Genomic DNA, 21,475 nt, shown 5'->3' on the forward strand with positions numbered 1-21,475 from the left:
ATACAAAAAACTAGCCGGGCGAGGTGGCGGGCGCCTGTAGTCTCAGCTACTTGGGAGGCTGAGGCAGGAGAATGGCGTAAACCCAGGAGGCGGAGCTTGCAGTGAGCCGGGATCGCGCCACTGCACTCCAGCCTGGGCGACAGAGCGAGACTCCGTCTCAAAAAAAAAAAAAAAAAAAAAGAATTCTCAGGCTGGGTGTAGTGGCGCTTACGCCTGTGATCCAAGCACTTTGGGAGGCCGATATGGGCAGATCACTTGAGGTCAGGAGTTCAAAACCAGCCTGGCCAACATGGTGAAACCCCATCTCTACAAAAAAAAAAAAAAAAAAAAAAAAAAAAAAATTAGCAGGGCGTGGTAGTACACACCTGTAATCCAGCTACTCGGGAGACTGAGGCAGAAAACTTGCTTGAACACAGGAGGTGGAGATTGCAGTGAGCAGAGATCGTGCCACTGCACTCCAGTCTGGGTGAAAAAGACTCTGTCTCAAAAAAAAAAAAAAAATCCCACAAAGAATTCTCATAATGCAATAAAAAAAGTAATCAAATAGAAAACAGGCAAAGAATAGTGATGATCACTTCAAAGAAAACAAAATTGATGGTTAACATGGGAAATCAGTATGGTTTTTTTTTTTTTTTTTGAGACGGAGTCTCGCTCTGCCGCCCAGGCTGGAGTGCAGTGGCCGGATCTCAGCTCACTGCAAGCTCCTGCCTCCTGGGTTTACGCCATTCTCCTGCCTCAGCCTCCCGAGTAGCTGGGACTACAGGCACCCGCCACAGTCGCCCGGCTAGTTTTTTGTATTTTTTTTAGTAGAGACAGGGTTTCACCGTGTTAGCCAGGATGGTCTCGATCTCCTGACCTGGTGATCCGCCCGTCTCGGCCTCCCAAAGTGCTGGGATTACAGGCTTGAGCCACCGTGCCCGGCCGGTTTTTTTTTTTTTTTTTTTTTTTGAGACGGAGTCTTGCTCTGTTACCCAGGCTAGAATGCAGTGCCACGATCTTGGCTCAATGCAAGCTCTGCCTCCTGGGTTCACGCCATTCTCCTGCCTCAGCCTCCCGAGTAGCTGGGACTACAGGCGCCCGCCACATCGCCCGGCTAGTTTTTTGTATTTTTTAGTAGAGACGGGGTTTCACCGTGTTAGCCAGGATGGTCTCGATCTCCTGACCTGGTGATCCGCCCGTCTCGGCCTCCCAAAGTGCTGGGATTACAGGCTTGAGCCACCGTGCCCGGCCGGTTTTTTTTTTTTTTTTTTTTTTTTGAGACGGAGTCTTGCTCTGTTACCCAGGCTAGAATGCAGTGCCACGATCTTGGCTCAATGCAAGCTCTGCCTCCTGGGTTCACGCCATTCTCCTGCCTCAGCCTTCCGAGTAGCTGGGACTACAGGCTCCCACCACCATGCCTGGCTAATTTTTTTTTGTATTTTTAGTAGAGACAGGGTTTCATCGTCTTAGCTAGGATGGTCTCGATCTCTTGACCTCGTGATCCGCCCGCCTCAGCCTCCCAAAGTGTTGGGATTACAGGCGTGAGCCATCTCGTCAGGCTGATTTTTTTTTTCATTTTTGAGAAGGGGTCTCACTCTATTGCCCAGGGTGGAGTGTAGTGGTGTGATATTGGCTCATTGCAACCTCCACCTCTCAGGTTCAAGTGATTCTCATCCCTCAGCCCCTGGGTAGCTGGGAGTACAGGCATGCACCACCACATCCAGCTAATTTTTGTATTTTTAGTAGAGACAGGGTTTCACCATGTTGGCCAGGATGGTCTCGAACTCCTGGCCTCAAGTGATCTGCCACCTCGGCCTCCCAGAGTGCTGGGATTACAGGCATGAGCCACTGCGCCCGGCCAGAAAAGTATGAATTATCATTTCTTTCCCACTGAACTGACAAAAATTAGACAGACTGATAATATCCAGTATAGAAAACATTTGCTCTTGGCTAGGCATGGTGGCTCATGTCTATAACCCCAGCACTTTTGGAGGCTGAGGAGGGAGAACTGCTTGATCCCAGGAGTTCAAGACCCCATCTCTGCAACAAATTAAAAATCAGCTGGGTGCACCTGTAGTCACAGCTACTCAGGAGGCTAAAGTGGGAGGACTGCTTGAGCCCAGGAGGTCAAGGCTGCAATGAGCTGTGATCACACCACTGCACTCCACCCTGGACCATAAAGGCAAGACCCTCATCTCTTAAACAAACAAACAGAAAAACCAACAGTTGCTCTCAAACACCGCTGGTAGTAGCACAATTTGATAAAACCCATTAGTGGGGCAATATATTACTATTTATTATAATTCAAAGTGATTGAAATGTTCTTTATCTTGATTGTGGCATTGTACACATTTGTCAAATGTCATCAACTGTACACTGATACTGGTACACTTTATTGTATAAACTATACCTCATGGCTGGGCATAGTGGTTCACACCTGTTTTTTTTTTTTTTTTGAGACGGAGTCTCACTTTGTCTCCCAGGCTAGAGAGCAGTGGTACAATCTCAGCTCACTGCAACCTCCGCCTCCCGGTTTCAAGCAATTCTCCTGTCTCAGCCTCCCGAGTAGCTGGGATTACAGGTACTTGTCACCACGCCCGGCTAATTTTTTTGTATTTTTAGTAGAGACAGGGGTTTCACCATGTTGGTCAGGCTGGTCTCCAACTCCTGACCTCACGATCTGCCTGCCTCAGCCTCCCAAAGTGCTGGGATTAACAGGCGCAAGCCGGTGGCTCATCTTTACTTAAATAAACAAAAAAACTACACCTCAGTAAGCTGACTTTAAAAAACTTAAAAGTAAGTATCGTTCAAGTCACAATCCTACTTCTAGGTAGTGATCCCTAAAAATTTGCCTATGTATAACATATATATGGATATTCATTGATTCACTGTCTGTAATTGTGGAAACTGACAACCCAAACGTTCATCATCAGAGGCATGGTATACCCACAGCACGCATACTGCAGTAAAAGAACAAGTCAGGTCTATGAAAACATGGTTTAAGTGTTAACAAGTCACAATAGAGTACGTAACCATTTTTGAAGTGATCTCTCTTTATATATTCATGTTTATGTAAATGCCTGAGAGACATCAACAAGGTGCCTTTCCTTCCAGACAGTAATTGATACCTCTGCAAAAGCAAGGAAGGCAGGCACTTTCACCATATCTGTAGTTTGAAAAAACGAAAACCAATGAAAGAGAGTGGCAAGAGCCACCTACCCCATGTGGCATCTACCTGGCCAGGAGGAAACACACCAGGCACTCACTGACCCTCACTGGACAGTCTTTGTTAGAAAGCACCGTAAGCCCCTTAACAAGAACACCGGCTAAGCCCAGGGAATTATGATTATCTTAAGAGGGATAAAGAAAATCAGCACGGATGATCCTTCTTCATTTGCTCTAAGTCAAAAGGACTGCTATTCATCTATAAGTATTCCAAATAAGAGGATGTCACAAGCCAAGGAGCCAGAGGGCAAACAAGGCCAGTGCAGTTTGTGGTCTTTGCTATAAAAGGCACTGAAGCTTAATCTTGAGCAGGAAGCCTCTTTCTCAAGGAGTACTATGAAGGTTTCTCAGCTCACCAGTCCTAACACTTCAGCACTTTGTATACACAACGTCTCCCTGGTTCATGGAGTTCCAGTAACATCTTTATTAAGATACCAATTTATCCTGAAATAACCAATTAGAGGTACAGACAGAGCACAAAGGGGGAAAGAATTTTATTTTGTCAAATGACATACTTTTTTTTTTTTTTTTTTGGAGACAGGGTCTCACTCTGTCGCCAGGCTGGAGTGTAGTGGCAAGATTTCGGCTCACAGCAATCTCCGCCTCCTGGGTTTAAGTGATTCCCCTGCCTCAGCCTCACGAGTAGCTAGGACTACAGGTGCACACCACCATGCCTGGCTGATTTTTTGTATTTTAGTAGAGATGGGGTTTCACCATCATGGCCAGGATGGTTTCCATCTCAGACCTCGTGATCCCCCCGCCTAGGCCTCCCAAAGTGTTGGGATTACAGGTGTGAGCCACCACGTCCAGTCTATTTTATGTTTTGTAGTCTCTATTTCTCGAACTCCGGAACTGAAGAGATCCTACTGCCTTGGCCCCAAAAATGCTGGGATTACAGTTGTGAGCGACCTTGTAGTTTGTATTCTTAAATAGAAGGACTGGGCTAAATAAGATGGAAAAGAATAATGATGGCATTGAACATCATCACAATGAACAGGCAACATGTATTAATTGTTCTGTGACAGGCACTATCCTAAGCACTTTATACGTAGTATCTCAGTAACATTCACAGCAATTCCTGTTTTAGAGATGGGGAAACCAATGCACAGTGTGGTTAAGTAATGTGCCCACAACAGAACGTGTTACCATTTTAAAATGGTCCAGTAAACCAGGCGTGGTGGCTCACTCCTGTAATCCCAGCACTTTGGGAGGCCGAGGACGGCGGATCACCTGACGTCGGGAGTTCAAGACCAGCCTGGCCAACATGGAGAAACCCCGTCTCTACTAAAAATACAAAAATTAGCCGGGCATGGTGGTGGGTGCTTGTAATCCCAGCTACTTGGGAGGCCGAGACAAGAGAATCGCTTGAACCCAGGAGGCAGAGGTTGCAGTGAGCCAGGATCACGCCACTGTACTCCAGCCTGGGTAACAGAGCGAGACTCCATCTTGAAAGAACAAAAAAAAGGCCGGGCGTGGTGGCTCAAGCCTGTAATCCCAGCACTTTGGGAGGCCGAGACGGGCGGATCACGAGGTCAGGAGATCGAGACCATCCTGGCTAACACGGTGAAACCCCGTCTCTACTAAAAAATGCAAAAAAAACTAGCCGGGCGAGGTGGCGGGCGCCTGTAGTCCCAGCTACTCGGGAGGCTGAGGCAGGAGAATGGCGTAAACCCGGGAGGCGGAGCTTGCAGTGAGCCGAGATCTGGCCACTGCACTCCAGCCTGGGCGACAGAGCGAGACTCCGTCTCTAAAAAAAAAAAAAAAAAAAAAAAAAAAAAAAAAAAAAAAAAGGCCAGTAAACAGCAAAAATCTGAACTTTCACCCCCAGGCTACATAGTTGCTGTCCTTATTTGCACTTGGCACAGTTCTTAGTCGACCTTGAACAGTAACTCCTGAGGCAGGTGATATTCTCATTGTGATGAAAATATTCTATTGTATTCTGATCAAGCATACACTTAAGTAACCACCACCACAATCAAGATATAGATGGCTGGGCATGGTGGCTCACTTTGGGAGGCCAAATCAAGAGTCTCACTTGAGGCCAGGAGTTCAAGCCATCATGGGCAACACAGCAAGACCCTCATCTCTACAGTAATATGAATATCTGGGCCTTGTAGTGGCAGCTACTCAGGTGGCTGAGGTGGGAAAATCACTTGAGCCCAGGAGTTCTAGGCTGCAGTAAGCTATTATCACACCACTGCACTCTAGCCTGAGCAACAGAATGAGACCCTCTTAAAAAAAAAAAAAAAAAAGGTACAGAACATTTCCATTGTGTGGGTAAAGAAAGTGAGGCTCTGAGTTTAAATAGCACATCACTGCTACAGAGCTACCAGCAGGTGGCAGCACCCAGGTTAGAATCCACTTCCACCTGGCTCCAAAGCCTGTGAAGCCTGTGTTCTTCCAGCCAGACCACCTAACAAGGTCAAGTAAGAGCTTGATGACGGTCAGGAGCTGAACTTATCGACTTCCAGCTTCCTATCTGGAGAGCTTAGGCTTCACTTTCTCTTCAGAAAGCCAACTGAAACTGGAGTCTATTGCCATGGGGCATTTTACACTATAATGGGGATATTTTTACACCATGCAGCTTTTTTACAAAAACAATAGTAACAGCTATTCCTGGCATGGACCAGTTATTTCAAATTAGGCTAAGGCTGACCAGATACCTGGTAGATGAACTCATCGATGATATCCCAGAGCCACTGGTTGGGTAGTTCAAGGGGAGCAGGACCATCGGCATCTGTGCAGGAGATCACAGAAAAGTCAGATTCAAAGCAATGACTCTGCCCATTCCATAGGCTGCAGAATACTTTGTAATTTCTCTCTGAAAAGGACCATGAATCACAAGACCTCCCCTTTTCCCACCTACACATTAAGATCCTGCTTAAAACAAAAAACAAACAAACAAACAAACAAAAAGCTGGAGGCCAATGCTGAACCTCATCATAACCACACACAACCCCTTGGCCAAATCTCAGACTCACTAAGAATGTAGTTGAAGAGATTGCAGTAGTTGTAATAGGATTCAAACCTCTGCTCCAAGGAAGGTCCCCCCTGCAAAGAAAACAGAGATATCAAGATACAGATATTTAATTTTAATGTGTTTTACCCATGGTATACTGTGACAGCTGTGAACAAATACATTAGAATTGGTATCTGTCCTCTCCTTCTTAGTAGTTAAATACGGAAGTGAGAAGGAAGACAGAAAGTCCTACAGCAGTCGAGGCACTGAATACTGCAACACGAGGTTAGGTTCTACGGCAACAGACCTTAAATGACCCTCAGAGCAGGCATGATGATCTGGCAAAGCAGAGAGAAGGAAAACTGTTTCAGAAAAAAATCACACTAGCAAAGGCGAAGAAGTTAAATCGTGGCACCTAAAGGCTAGCGAGTTAGAGAAGATGCTGCTGCACCGGGCATCGCTGGACCCTGGGCCAGGAATGTAGCAGTCTTCCAATGCCAAACAAGAATCGAGGTCAGGGGCCCGCAAGTCTATTCCACCACCTGTTTTGTAAATAAAGAAGTTTTACTGGAACACAGCCATGCCCACTCATTACATATTGGTTATAACTGCTACAAAGACATAGCTTAACAGATTTGACAGAAACCATCATGGCCTGTGAGCCTAAAATATTTATTATCTGATCCTCCACAGAGAAGGTGGCTGACCCTTGGTCTGGGCTTCATGTTGCTTGCATCTGAGAACCACTGATGGTTTCTGAGCTGGGGAACCATACCATGAACAATGTATTTGTGATGGAGAAGAAACAACTTTGGAGTCAGTCCCACCTCTTAACTGTGGGGTTCTCACAAGGTATTTAATCTCTCCGTAAAATGTGGGCAAAAGATTGTTGACCAGTTACAAGTAAGTAAGATTATGTAGCTGGGTGCAGTGGCTCACGCCTGTAATCTCAACACTTTGGGAGGCTGAGGTGAGCAGATTACCGGAACCCAGGAGTTTGAGACCAGCCTGAGAAACATGGCAAGACCCCGTCTACGTTTAAAAAAAATTATGTAAGGTGCTTAATACATTAAGCACAATCTAAGCATATTCAATGAAAAACTACTCCCCAGGGGCTTAAAACTGGTCCTTTATGTGGGAGCCCTGGTACCTAATAAAAAGATTATAGCATCAAAAAACTTCTGCTGAATCTTCATCTACAAACTGAACAGAGAGATGAGAGGTGGTAAAAGCAGCTATACTATGGGCTATGGTGTCATGGTGTTCCCAAAAAAGCAATGTACACATAATGGCTAGACTCTTAGCATATACACAAAGCACCTGAACTTCAGCATCAATGGTAGTAGGAATCTTGACTCTTTTTTGTTTTTGAGATAGAGTCTTGCTCTGTAGCCCAGGCTGGAGTGCAGTGGTGCGATCTCAGCTCACTGCAACCTCCACCTCCCGGGGTCAAGCGATTCCTCCTTCTCAGCCTCCCGAGTAGCTGGGACTACAGGCATGCCCCACCACACCTGACTAATTTTTGTATTTTTAGTAGATACGGGGTTTCACCACATCGGTCAGGCTGGTCTCAAACTCCTGACCTTATGATCCACTCACCTCGGCCTCCCAAAATTCTGGGATTACAGGCGCAAGCCACCGCGCCCGGCCAGGTATCTTTACTTTCTATCAGATAAAGTAGTCAGAGATCCCACTGGGATGCCAGAAAGACAAGGCCCCTTACTCTGGCAGCAAGCACTTTTCCACCTACCACTACTGACGGTGGCTCCTGTGGCCAAGGCAGGAGTTCTAGTCCTATCAAGTGATCCTCAAGAAGAGGGGTGAGTACCTGTGAGAAACTAGGACCTCCTTAGGTGGAGATCCTGGTGCCAATTTCCTTCATTTATACATGCATGCAAGCACACACATGCTCAATTAACACCATTATGACCAGACATTATTCTAGGTACTGGTTACATTAGTGAACAAGACAACATGCATACCCGGTGGAGTTAACCTCCTAGTAGATGAGGAAACTCCCTCCCCTAAATAAACAAATAATAACAATGTATAAGAGATAAGTGCTCTGAAGTGCCAGGGAATATTGCCAGGAGCCCAGGGAGGGAGGGGAAGTTTCAGGAAATGACTGAGAAGGGAAACAGGGCTAAAACCTGGAATTAGTAAATGTGCTGGGAAGTCATGGTAGGATTGGAGGGAGTGACCTGATGAAACTATGTAGCAAAAAGGATCATGCTGGTTATGTTGAGAATAAACAGCCAAGAGTGGAAACTGACACCAGGTAAGCAGCTCCTGCAATAATTCAGGGAAGAGATGATAATGACTTGAACTAGGTGAGCAGCAGTGTGGTAGTGAAAAGTGGCTGATTCAAGAAGTATTTTGAAGGCCAGGTGCAGTGGCTCACGCCTGTAATCCTAGCACTTTGGGAAGCCGAGGCGGGCGGATTACCTGAGGTCAGGAGTTCAAGACCAGCCTGGGCAACAAGCAAAACTTGTCTCTACTAAAAATACAAAAATTAGCCAGGCGTGGTGGCGCATGCCTGTAATCCCAGTTACTCGGGAGGCTGAGGCAGGAGAATCGCTTGAGCCCAGGAGGCAGAGGTTGCAGTGAGCTGAGATTATGCCACTGCACTCCAGCCTGGATGACAGAGCAAGACTCCGTCTCAAAAATAGAACAAAATAAAACAAAACAACAACAAAAAGAAGTATGTTGAAGACAGAACTGAACAGGATTTGCTGGATTTCATGTCAGAAAAAGTCAAAAATAATGCCAAGGTTTTTAGTCCAATTAACTGGGTAATTAACGGTAGCATTTATTGAGATGATTACCATGGGAAAAACTAGAGGGAAAATAAGAATTCAGTTTTAGATGTGTTAAGCTTGAGATGACTCTCAGCCAAGTACAGATGTTGACAGTTGAATATAGAAGTCTGGACTTCAGTGGGGCAACTGAGGCTAAAGATAGAGATTAAGTCATTGGTGTATATAAATAACACAGATGGCATTTTTTTTTTTTTTTTTTTTTTTTGAGATAAAATCTCGCTTTGTCACCTAGGCTGGAATGCAGTGGTACAATCTTGGCTCACTGCAACCTTCGCTTCCCGGGTTCAAGCGATTCTCCTGCCTCAGCTTCTCAAGTAGCTGGGATCACAGGCACCTGCCACCACGCCCAGCTGATTTCTGTATTTTTATATTTTAAGTAGAGACAGGGTTTCTCCATGTTGGCCAGGCTGGTCTCAAATTCCTGACCTCAGGTGATCTGCCCTTAGCCTCCCCAAGTGCTGGGATTACAGGCATGAGCCACCATGCCTGGCCTTAAATAGTACAGATGGCATTTTAAGAAACTTTAGGCATCTAGGCCGGGCTCAGTGGCTCACGCCTGTAATCCCAACACTTTGGGAGGCTGAGGCGGGCAGAACTCGAGGTCAGGAGATGGAGACCATCGTGGCTAACACGGTGAAACCTCATCTCTACTAAAAATACAAAAAAAAATCAGCCAGGCATGGTAGCGGGCACCTGTAGTCCCAGCTATTCAGGAGGCTAAGGCAGGAGAATGGCATAAACCTGGGAGGCAGAGCTTGCAGTGAGCTGAGATTGGGCCACTGCACTCCAGCCTGGGCGATAGAGCGAGACTGTCTCAAAATAAAAAGAAAAGAAAGAAACGTCATGCACTCTATAATTTAGAAGTCGGGAAGAACAGAATCTAGCAAGTGCCCAAAGTTGGGATAATGTGTAGAACATTGCTGTTCTAACAAGCTGGTCTAGAGTCAAGGAGTTGTGTCACTTACTAGCTGGATAAATTTGAGAAAAAGTAACCTCTTGGCACCTCAGGTGCCAACTTTGCACGATTGATAGTAGAATGACGTATGTGAAGATGTGTGATAACTGCCTAGCATTGTGCTTGGCATACAGTGACAGTGTTATGTACATTTCAGAGAAACAGAGGCTCAGTGCTCTGAAAGGAAAAAGAACCCCAAGCAGAAGCAGCAGCAGGTACCTGGAAATACCTTATGAGGATGGCAGCCTATAACCAGTGCATGGGTGATTGCCCAGTCCAGGAGAATTGTGGGAACAGATAAATTTAAAAGAATGCATAGGTTATATAGGTTGGTGTGTCTGGAACAGCTTTCTGGGTTACACTGTTCCTTCCACCATTTCTTTTTTTTATTTTTTTGTATTTTTTTTAGTAGAGACGGGGTTTCATCATGTTAGCCAGGATGGTCTCAATCTCCTGACCTCGTGATCCGCCCGTCTCGGCCTCCCAAAGTGCTGGGATTACAGGCTTGAGCCACTGCGCCCGGCCTCCTTCCACCATTTCTTAAGAGAAAACTCAAAAACAGGCCAATCACGCCTAGACACTGAACCAATATAAACAAATGACTGTGTTCTAGGGACAAAAATAGCACAGAGTTAAAAAAACAAAAACACTGCAACACTTAAATACTTACACTGACTTTGGCATATATGTGCCTGTAGTATAATTCTTTGTATAATATCAGGAAGACAGCATCTGAAAGAGATGGCAGAAGGGTACTTCACTATCCATAAAACTGGGGTATCCTGGCAGCTTTAGCTCTTTGGTGGGGAGGAATAAAGGTAATTTTGAAGACTAAACAACATCTAAATTGCTATGCATATGCCCCAAGAATACATGCAATGAGAAAAATCCACTTCTCATTTAACTCCATCAATCTCAATCTCTGTCGATGAAATTAAGATCTCATTCAGATCTATTTCCCTTCGCCATTTAGAGACTTCTGCCGTCCAAGTGCATAAATAAACCAGCACACAAGAGTAATTAGAAGAGCGTGGTAGTGCGCACCCACAGTCCCAGCTAACCGGCAGGCTAAAGTGGGAGGATCGCTTGAGCCCAGGAGGCAGAGGTTGCAGTCAGCCATGATCACAGTACACTACAGCCTGGGCAACACAGTGAGATCCCCGTATCAAAAAAACAAAAAAGAAAGAAAGAAGAAAGGAAGAAAGAAAATATTAATTTCAGAATGTTGTTTGTTTGAAGACAGAGTCTCGTTCTGTTGCCAAGGTTGGAGTGCAGTGGTATTATCATGGCTCACTGCAGCCTTGACCTCCAGGGCTCAAGTGATCCTTCCACTTCAGCCTCCCGAGTAGGTGGGACTACAAGCATGTGCCACCATTCCTGGATAACTTTTCAAAAAAAAATTTTTCTTTTTAGGCCGTGCGCAGTGGCTCAAGCCTGTAATCCCAGCACTTTGGGAGGCTGAGACGGGCGGATCACGAGGTCAGGAGATTGAGACCATCCTGGCTAACATGATGAAACCCCGTCTCTACTAAAAAAAATACAAAAAAACTAGCCGGGCGTGGTGGCGGGTGCCTGTAGTCCCAGCTACTCGGGAGGCCGAGGCAGGAGAATGGCGTAAACCCGGGAGGCCGAACTTGCAGTGAGCCAACATCCGGCCACTGCACTCCAGCCTGGGCGACGGAGCGAGACTCCATCTCAAAAAAAAAATTTTTGGCCGGGCGCGGTGGCTCAAGCCTGTAATCCAGCACTTTGGGAGGCCGAGACAGGCGGATCACGAGGTCAACAGATGGAGACCATCCTGGCTAACACGGTGAAACCCCGTCTCTACTAAAAAATACAGAATTTTTTTTTGTAGAGAAGGGGGTCTCCCTATGTTGCTCAGGCTGGTCTCAATCTCCCTGCCTCAAGTAACCCTCCCACCTCAGCTTCCCAAAGTGCCAGAATTACAGCCATGAGCCACAACACCCAGCCACAGAATGAGTTTTGAACTCATTCTGTGTTTAGTCAATTAAGGGTAAATGTTCAGGCCAGGCGCGGTGGTTCATGCCTGTGATCCCAGCACTTTGGGAGGCTGAGGCGGGTGGATCATTTGAGGTCAGGAGTTCAAAACTAGCCTGGCCAACATGGTGAAACACCATCTCTACTAAAAATATAAAAATTAGCCGGTGCCTGTAATTCCAGCTACTCAGGAGGCTGAGGCAGGAGAATTGCTTGAGCCTGGGAGGCAGAGGTTGCAGTGAGCAGAGATCACACCACTGTACTCCAGCCTGAGCAACACAGCAAGACTTCCTAACTCCGTCTTAGGGCGTAAAAAAAAAAAAAAAAAAGGAGTAAGTGTTCAAAAAACGTTCAAAAAACAAAATAAATGAGAGACTTGTACACTGAAAACACAAAACATTGGTGAACACAACCAAAGACCTAAATAAACCAAAGACATCCCATGTCCATGGACTGGAGGACTTAATACTGTTTTTTTTGTGTTTTTATGGGGGGGAACGGAGTCTTGCTCTATTGCCCAGGCTGGGGTGCAGTGGCCCAATCTCAGCTCACTGCAAGCTCTGCCTCCCGAATGGCTGGGATTACAGGCGCCCATGACCACACCCAGCTAATTTTTTTATATTTTTAGTAGAGACGGGGTTTCACCATGTTAGCCAGGATGGTCTCTATCTCCTGACCTCATGATCCACCCACCTTGGCCTCCCAAAGTGCTGGGATTACAGGCATGAGCCACTGCGCCTGGCCTGGAGGACTTAATACTGTTAGGATGGCAGTAGTCCCCAAAGTGATCTTCAGATTCTAGGCAATTCCTCTCAAAATCCCAGCTGACTGCTTTGCAGAAATTGACAGGTCTATCCTAAAATTAATAAGGAAATTCAAGACACCCAGAATAGTCAAAACAACCTTGAAAAAAAAAAAAAAGGAACAAAGTTGGAGGACTTACAATTCCCAATTTCAAAACTTACAAAAAACATAATAATCAAGACAATGTGGCTGGGCACAGTGGCTCATGCCTGTAATCTCAGAACTTTGGGAAAATCACTTGAGGTCAGGAGTTCAAGATCAGCCAGGTCAACAAAGGTGTGACCCCATATCTACAAATTTTTTTTTTTTTTTTTAGACGGAGTCTCGCTCTGTCGCCCAGGCTGGAGTGAAGTGGCCGGATCTCAGCTCACTGCAAGCTCCGCCTCCCGGGTTTACGCCATTCTCCTGCCTCAGCCTCCTGAGTAGCTGGGACTACAGGCGCCCGCCACCTCGCCCGGCTAGTTTTTTGTATTTTTTAGTAGAGACGGGGTTTCACCGTGTCAGCCAGGATGGTCTCGATCTCCTGACCTCATGATCCGCCCGTCTCGGCCTCCCAAAGTGCTGGGATTACAGGCTTGAGCCACCGCGCCCGGCCGAAAAAATTTTTAAAAATTAGCTGGGCAGGCCTGGTGCAGTGGCTCATGCCTATAATCCCAGCACTTTGGGAGGCTGAGGTGGGTGGATTGCCTGACGTCAGGAGTTTAAGACCAGCCTGACCAACATGGTAAAACCCCGTCTCTACTGAAAGTACAAAAATTAGCTGGGCATGGTGGCAGGAGCCTGTAATTCCAGCTACTCGGGAGGCTGAGGTAGGAGAATTGCTTGAACCCAGGAGAATCGCTTAAACCCGGGAGGTGGAGGTTGCAGTGAGCCGAGATTGCGCCACTGCACTTCAGCCTGGGCGACACAGCGAGACTGCATCTAAAAAAAAAAATTGGTGCTAGGGTAGCTGAGTATCCACAAGCAAAATCATGAAGTTGGATTTGCCTACCTCACCCATATATAAAGGACAGAATCTAAAAAAGTGAAAGGTGGGAGGCTAGAGAGCTTATTCCAGAGTGACTGTAATGACCCCCAAATTACAGAGGGAAATAGAAACAAGTCAGTACAAAGATCTAAACTTCACCACATATGAGAGATCTCTGTCCCCTCTTAAATCATCCAGCCTTCAAGAAATTATTTTACTAAGGCCCTACTATATACCAAGCACAGGGGGAAACAAAATGGTGAGCAAAACAGACACAGACCCTCTTGAGCTTCCTGTCTAATGACTCTCGGCCATTGGATTCCACTCAGTGCACAAGATGTAAAGAGCTCACACCTACCATTGCCAACCTGTGGAGCAATGGCTTCAGCCTCGGGCCAAGGCGTATTCTTGAAGAATCTTTCAGTCAGCTTGGTCCAGCTAAAAAATCAAGCAAAAAAATCTCTAAAATTCCCAAAGGACTGGAGAATGCCAATCCTAACATTTTACAGATGAAGACCCAGGCTTAGAAAGGAGAAGATATCAAATAAACAGAGCTGAGGCCAGAGCCCTTCAAATCCACAACTGTCCTCAACCCAACTCCACACTTCAATCTTTCTCAACACAAGAAAATAATATTTTTGTATCAGTTAGAGACCCATCAAGCTTTTCAGGATAATCTCCTGCCTCTGTATCATTAACTATAGCCATATTTAACTGCTTGCTGTTTCCTGACATGAGAACTACGTTTCTGACCACCATTCTTCAACACATAGCGTTTCCATCTCCTGGAGCACATCCAAACATCTCCAAACACAGAAGCAAATCAGTCTGCTGCAGTCCAAGGCCACAACAGACCTACAGCATCCAATTTAAACACTGCTGCCTATCCAATCCAAACACTGCTACTTGACAAACCTGCAACAGGTTGTTTAATTTTCTTCTCCTGATCCGCTCAGCAGCTATTAATACTTTCCTCCAATCTCCTCAAGCCCCACCCCTCCTGCTTCTCTGGCTCTTTTAGTCCAACATATAAATACGCTCAAGTTCCCCTAAAAAACACCGAACAGGCCAGGCATGATGGCTCACGCCTGTAATCTCATCACTTTGGGAGGCCAATATAGGGGGATCGCTTGAACCCAGGAAATCAAGACAAGCCTGGACAATATGGGAAGGCTCTGTCTCTATGGGATGGGGGTTGGGGAGAAACACAGAAATAGAACAGAAAAGAAACACTGAAACAGGCCAAGCATGCTGGCTCACACCTGTAATCCCAACACTGGGAGGCTGAGGCGGGTGGATCACTTGAGGTTAGGAGTTCAAGACCAGCCTGACCAACATGGTGAAGCCCCGTCTCCACTAAAAATACAAAATTAGCCAGGCATGGTGGTGCACGCCTATAACCCTAACTAGCTGGGAGGCTGAGACAGGAGAATCGCTTGGAGCCAGGAGGCGGAGGTTGCAGTGAGCTGAGATCGTGCCATTGCACTCTAGACTGGGCAATAAAAGCGAAACCCCGTCTCAAAAAAAAAACAAACAAAAAAAACACAGAAACAAAACACAAAGCTTCTAAATGGCCCTTTGTGTCCCCTATACTTACCAATTCCCCTTTCTCACCACACTGCTCTCTGGCTGTTGCTTCCGTCACTCTACTGACATTGACCTTGCTAAGGTTACCAAGGCCCTCCAAGTTACCAAATTCAACTGGCTTTTTTCTCATCTGGACCTCACTAAAACATTTGGTGATACTATCTTCCTCAAAGTTTCTTCTGCAGACTTTTTGGTTCCTGTGACATTTCTTTGCCAATCTACTATCTACTTTTCACTTTTCTTTCTGCTTCCTTTACTAGATCCTTTCTTTGCCTGCCCACCCATCCCTAAAGAAACATACTTCCGAAGGCACCAGCATGTCTTCACTACATTCCCCTAGAAAAGACCCACAAGATGCTTGGTTTCAGCTATCATCTGTATCTGCTGGCACTGCCCAATGCAGTAGCCACTAGCTACATGTGGCTACTACATAAGCAAAGAGTTAAACTTATATTTCAGTTAGTTGTCATTTAAGTTTAAAAACCAACACTTAACTCAGTTATTGGAAAACTTTTAGGTCTATTCGGAATTACTCTAGTATTTGAATCTACTTTTCCAGTCATAAACTCTATGAAATCTAAATATGAATCAAGTATTTCTGATACACACTCGATTTAGGAAACTTAGTATAAAGAAAAAAAGGGTAAATAGCCCCTTAATTTTTAAATACTGTATACATACAGAAATAATATTTTAAATAAATCTCCACTTCACTTGGCTGAAAAATTAAAATTACATTCACGTCTAGCTATATTGCTATTCAACATCACTGGTCCATTTCTTAATTTTATTTTTAGAGAGGGTCTCGCTCTGTTGCGCAGCTCACTGCAGCCTCACATCAGCTCACTGCAGCCTCAACCTCCCAGGTTCAAGCGATCCTCCCCTCAGTCTCCCAACCAGCTGGGACTATAGGCATGCGCCACTATGCCCCAGCTAAGTTTTGTAGGCACTGGTTTATATGCTTCTAATCAGAAAAGACCTGGGGAATAAAGAAACACACATCAGCACACTTGCCTTTCAGGTTACCCACCTGGCCCTCTCCCACCTGTCCTTTCCTTTCTTTCATTCGTGTTCTAAAGCTTTTTAATAAACTTTCACTCCTGCTTTCAAACTTGCCTCCCTCTCTTCTTCTGCCTTGTGCCCCTCAGTCGAATTCCTTCTTGTGAGGAGGCAAGAACTGAGGCTGCTGGAGACCCGTACAGATATGGATTCATCATTGGTAGCATGTTTTGATGTTGTGTCACTTGAACACCTTCAGCTGCTAACCTCTTTTGGTGCCCCATGACTTGGATCCATTTGCTAGTGGTGAGAGACCTCGAAGCCACACCTTCTTCGGCTGGAGGTGTTCAACCTCTGAATAAGGTTTTCTCCCTTTCTCTCTCCTGCTTACTAACGAACCCCCAGAACAATTCTTCTCAGTCATAAGTGACTCTTCCCCCTGGCTGATCTCTCAGCTCAACCTAATGGGTGGCAGGGGTGGGAAAGACCTTGGGGTCCACACCAAGTAGAACTTAGGCTCAGGAGAGTGGCAAGGGTGAAGCCTAAAACCATGCAATGCCCCAGGTTTCCTCTGCTTTTCAACTACAATCAGCTCTTTCAAAACAACAAAAAAAGAAAACATATGTCAGAGATCCTATTCATTGATCCAATAGGCCTTTGGCTATTTGCTTTCTCTCCCCCATCCTTCTGACTTGCTTAAATTCTATTTCCTTGGTGAAGTCACTCCTGACTATCCCAGCTTCGACTGATCTATCTTATCTCTAACGCCCATTACACAATGGCAGCCCCTCAAAACCTGCAGAGTTCAGCTTGCTCTGATATGCATTGAAGGGCTGCATAGCACAGTTTAGAAATTAGGCTCTGGTACCAGACACTGCAGGTTCAAATCTCAGCACATCCATTAAACTAGCTACATGACTTATTTCTGTGCTGTCTCCTCATCTGTAAAATGACAAAAACCCCTACTTCATGGGATTACTGTGAAGGGTAAATGAGTAAAAAAACAGGAAGAACACACTGAACATTGACAGATCTATCCTGGTAATAAAAATAAACGCTAATCGGCCGGGTATGGTGGCTCTCACCTGTATTCCCAGCACTTTGGGAGGCCGAGGTGGGCGGATCACAAGGTCAGGAGATCAAGACCACCCTTGCTAACACGGTGAAACCCCATCTCTACTAAAAATATAAAAAATTAGCCGGTGAAACCTCATCTCTACTAAAAATACAAAAAATTTGCCGGACGTGGTGGCGGGTGCCTGTAGTCCTAGCTACTCGGAAGGCTGAGGCAGACCGGTGAGAACCCGGGAGGCGGAGCTTGTAGTGAGCTGAGATCAAGCCACTGCACTCCAGCCTGGGCGTCAGTGCGAGACTCCATCTCAAAAAAAATAAACAAATAAAATAAACACTAATCACTATTATTATAATTGTTAATAGTGATACTATTTTAGGCTTTGTACAAATTTCTGAGGATATAAAGTCCAACAGGCCGGGCACAGTGGCTCACGCTTGTAATCCTAGCACTTTGGGAGGCCGAAGGGGGTGCATCACTTGAGGTCAGAAGTTCAAAACCAGCCTGTCCAACATGATGAAACCCCATCTCTAATAAAAATACAAAAATTAGGCCAGTCGTGGTGGCTCACACCTGTAATCCCAGCGCTTTGGGAGGCTGAGGCGGGTGGATCACTTCAGGTCAGGAGTTTGACACCAGCCTGGCCAACATGATGAAATTCTGTCTCTACTAAAAATACAAAAAAAATTAGCTAGGTGTGGTGGCACACGCCTGTAGTCCCAGCTACTCGGGAAGCTGAGGCTGGAGAATCACTTGAACCCGGGAGGTAGAGGTAGCAGTGAGCCGAGATCTTGCCACTGCACTCCAGCCTGGGCAACAGAATGACACTCCGTCTCAAAAAATAATAAACAAACACATAAATAAAGTAAAGTCTAACAAAATAAAACGTCCCTAGCCGCAAGGACTCACAAAGACCACCACCCCAAGCACTGCTTACAAAGTGCTTGCCCCATTTGTAGGAACTATAATACCAGGCCAGTCCCACCCAGAAAGAGGGCCTTTCAGCCAGTAGTCCATACCTGTTCTCATAGATGTCCTGGATCTCATACACCTTCTGGTCAATGACATCGCTGGAGACACGACTGGCCTGTAGCTCATACACTTTCTGGTCAATCAAATCTGAGACAGTTTTATGGAAATACTGGATAAAGTTTTTGATCACCTCAGGGATCACCTGATAGGTTTGCTGTTCATACTGACGTTCATAAGCAAGGTCCTGCTTTGGATCTCCTGGAGGTTGGATAAAACAAACACAGAGTGCTTTCAAACCCACATATATGATAGAACGAAATGGCAAGACCGCCCCAGAAACTAAACTCAGGTCTGAGTAAAATTCCCTTTTGAACACTCAGAGATACAAGTATCTCAAGTCACTCCCAATCTCATTGTCCCTGTTTCTTCAAAAATATTACCACGACTTAAAGTTATTTTTCACTTATTATGTTTTGCACCCTTTTCCCAAGTCTAGGAAGTCAGGAATCTTGTCTGTCTTGTACTCAGATGTACCTGCAGGGCCTAGAAAATTATGAGTTGGAGAGGAGAGAGGCAAGACTGTTGCAAGGTAAGTGGTAACAGGTATTTAATATTTCTTGAATGAATAACTGTCACCTTCTAAATATATGACTTGTGGCAAGTTAGTACTGAATCTCCATGCTATATTTTCTCTTCTTTTTTTGTTTTTTTTTCTTTTGAGACACTTTTCCCCCAGGCTGGAGTGCAGTGGCATAATCTCTGCTCATTGAAAGCTCCGCCTCCTGGGTTCAAGCCATTCTCCTGCCTCAGCCTTTCGAGCAGCTGGGACTACAGGCGACCGCCACCATGTCCGGGTAATTTTTTTTTTTTTTTGTATTTTTAGTAGAGACGGGGTTTCACCATGTTAGCCAGGATGGTCTAGATCTCCCGACCTCGTGTTCTGCCCATCTCCGCCTCCCAAAGTGCTGAGATGACGGGCGTGAGCCATCACACCCAGCCTATTTTCTCTTCTTTAGGAGACAACAGTAACGTACAGAACCGCTCTAAGAGTTAAACAAAATATTGCACACAAGGTACTTAGAACAATGGAGAACACTGACTACTAAGTCCATTCACTATAACGTTTCAGAAAACCTCAGACACCTCCCAAAAGATTTCATCCGGGCTTGGTTTGAATTACTTAAATTTTTCACATCAAGATTTTCTTCTTTGGGCCAGGCGCAGTGGCTCACGCCTGTAATCCCAGCACTTTGGGAGGCTGGGGCGGGTGGATCACCTGAGGTCAGGAGTTCGAGACTAGTCTGGACAACACGGCGAAATTTCGTTTCTACTAAAAAAAAAGTAAAAAATTAGCCGGGAATGGTGGTGGGTGCCTGTAATCCTAGCTACTCCGAGGCTGAGACAACAGAACTGCTTGAGTCCGGGAGGCGGAGGTTGCAATGAGCAGAGATCGCACCACTACACTCCAGCCCCGGAGAGGGGAACGAGGGAGACTCCATCTCAAAAAAAAAAAAAAGGTTTTCTTTTTTGGCTAATAGTTTACACAAGAAAACCATAGCCAGGTAAGTAATCCTTCTCTTCCGAGACTGAAGTGGACTATGATAAAAAGCCTGGTTTATTAGGCTTTATATAACCCCACGCACTGGCAGGTAATGACTGACTCCAAACCTGGACCATCAAAGAGCAATTTTTTTTTTTTTTTTGAGACGGAGTCTTGCTCTGCCACCAAGGCTGGAGTGCAGTGGCCGGCTCTCAGCTCACTGCAAGCTCCGCCTCCCGGGTTCACGCCATTCTCCTGTCTCAGCCTCCCGAGTAGTTGGGACTACAGGCGCCCGCCTCGTCGCCCGGCTAGTTTTTTGTATTTTTTAGTAGAGACGGGGTTTCACCGTGTTAGCCAGGATGGTCTCGATCTCCTGACCTCGTGATCCGCCCGTCTCGGCCTCCCAAAGTGCTGGGATTACAGGCTTGAGCCACCGCGCCCGGCCCTTTTCTTTTCTTTTTTTTTTTTTTTTTTTTTTTTTTGAGACGGAGTCTTGCTCTGTCGCCCGGGCTGGAGTGCAGTGGCCGGATCTCAGCTCACTGCAAGCTCCGCCTCCCAGGTTTTATGCTATTCTCCTGCCTCAGCCTCCCGAGTAGCTGGGACTACAGGCGCCCGCCACCTCGCCCGGCTAGGTTTTTTGTTTTTTTTTTTTTTTTTGTATTTTTAGTAGAGGCGGGGTTTCACCATGTTAGCCAGGATGGTCTCGATCTCCTGACCTCGTGATCCGCCCTTCTCGGCCTTCCAAAGTGCTGGGATTACAGGCTTGAGCCACCGCGCCCGGCAAAGAGCAATTTTTAACAAGTGCCTGTCAGAGCTGGTTCTAAGACATTCCAAAAGAACTGATCCCTACGAGTACTCAGCCAGCCTAAGCCGTGGTCTCACCTGTGTGCATATCATAGTCGCCCGGATAAGCGTAGGGGTCATAAGCCGCCTAGAAGGAGAGAGACAGTCAGGAACAGTCGCCAACTCGTGAATTCAAAACGCTCATCCTAGAGTCTAGATGCCAAGCAAAGAGCTAAGGATACAGAGTCGGATAAGACACTGTGCCTGCCTTTGAGGAACTCACACGCCTTAGAGAAAAGGAACAGTAAACAGACAATGACAATACGTTACGGGTGCAAAGGACAAGACGCTGTGGGAATCAGCGAGATTTGACCTCACGGAGCCCAGATCAAAAAAACTCAGGTGCAGAAACACAGAAATGTCTAACAAGGCTTGGTCTCCGGTCTTAGAAAGGGGAAGGACAAGTGAACTGGACACGCGAAGTGGGCGGGCAGAGCCAGGGTTGTCTAGGGGCCGGAAACAGAAGGAGCAGCCTGAGGGCCGCGCGGCAGGTAGGCCTGAGCTGGCCGCGGCCCAGAAGCTGCCTCGCGCCGGGACCCACATCCAGAAGTCCCACAGATCTCCCCGGCGTGAAACTCACCGCGCGCTTAGGGCGACCTTACCTCAGACTCATAATCATCAGCGGGATACGACATGGCTACCGGGTTCACGAGCACCGCCGGAAAGAGCTAAATGAGCTGCCCGCGCCTGCGTCCTGAGGCCGGAAGTTCGGCCCCCCTCGGGCCTGCCGGGAAACCGGAAGCCTTTCCGAGGCCG

The 21,475-nt window shown here is 46.3% G+C and overlaps 1 protein-coding gene across 2 annotated transcripts in view; it reads right to left on the minus strand.

Moving 5' to 3' along the window:
* EIF3L (eukaryotic translation initiation factor 3 subunit L) overlaps window positions 1-21,433 on the minus strand; it is a 48,520-nt gene extending 27,087 nt beyond the window's left edge. Inside the window, exons 1-7 of one of the 2 annotated variants that reach the window (XM_010389218.2) lie at window positions 21,322-21,433; window positions 20,759-20,807; window positions 18,384-18,594; window positions 14,065-14,144; window positions 10,608-10,669; window positions 6,186-6,255; window positions 5,868-5,941 (exon numbers count right to left, since the gene is read on the minus strand). In XM_010389218.2, coding sequence (XP_010387520.1) covers window positions 5,868-5,941; window positions 6,186-6,255; window positions 10,608-10,669; window positions 14,065-14,144; window positions 18,384-18,594; window positions 20,759-20,807; window positions 21,322-21,354 — 579 coding nt within the window. In that variant the 5' untranslated portion in view covers window positions 21,355-21,433. Of the gene's footprint in view, window positions 1-5,867; window positions 5,942-6,185; window positions 6,256-10,607; window positions 10,670-14,064; window positions 14,145-18,383; window positions 18,595-20,758; window positions 20,808-21,321 lie in introns of those variants that run through there. The other variant, XM_030915628.1, reaches the window with a different exon arrangement.
* Between the last annotated feature and the right edge of the window lie 42 nt (window positions 21,434-21,475).

Source organism: Rhinopithecus roxellana, chromosome 13 (genome assembly GCF_007565055.1).
Source record: "Rhinopithecus roxellana isolate Shanxi Qingling chromosome 13, ASM756505v1, whole genome shotgun sequence".
Classification (NCBI taxonomy): domain Eukaryota; kingdom Metazoa; phylum Chordata; class Mammalia; order Primates; family Cercopithecidae; genus Rhinopithecus; species Rhinopithecus roxellana.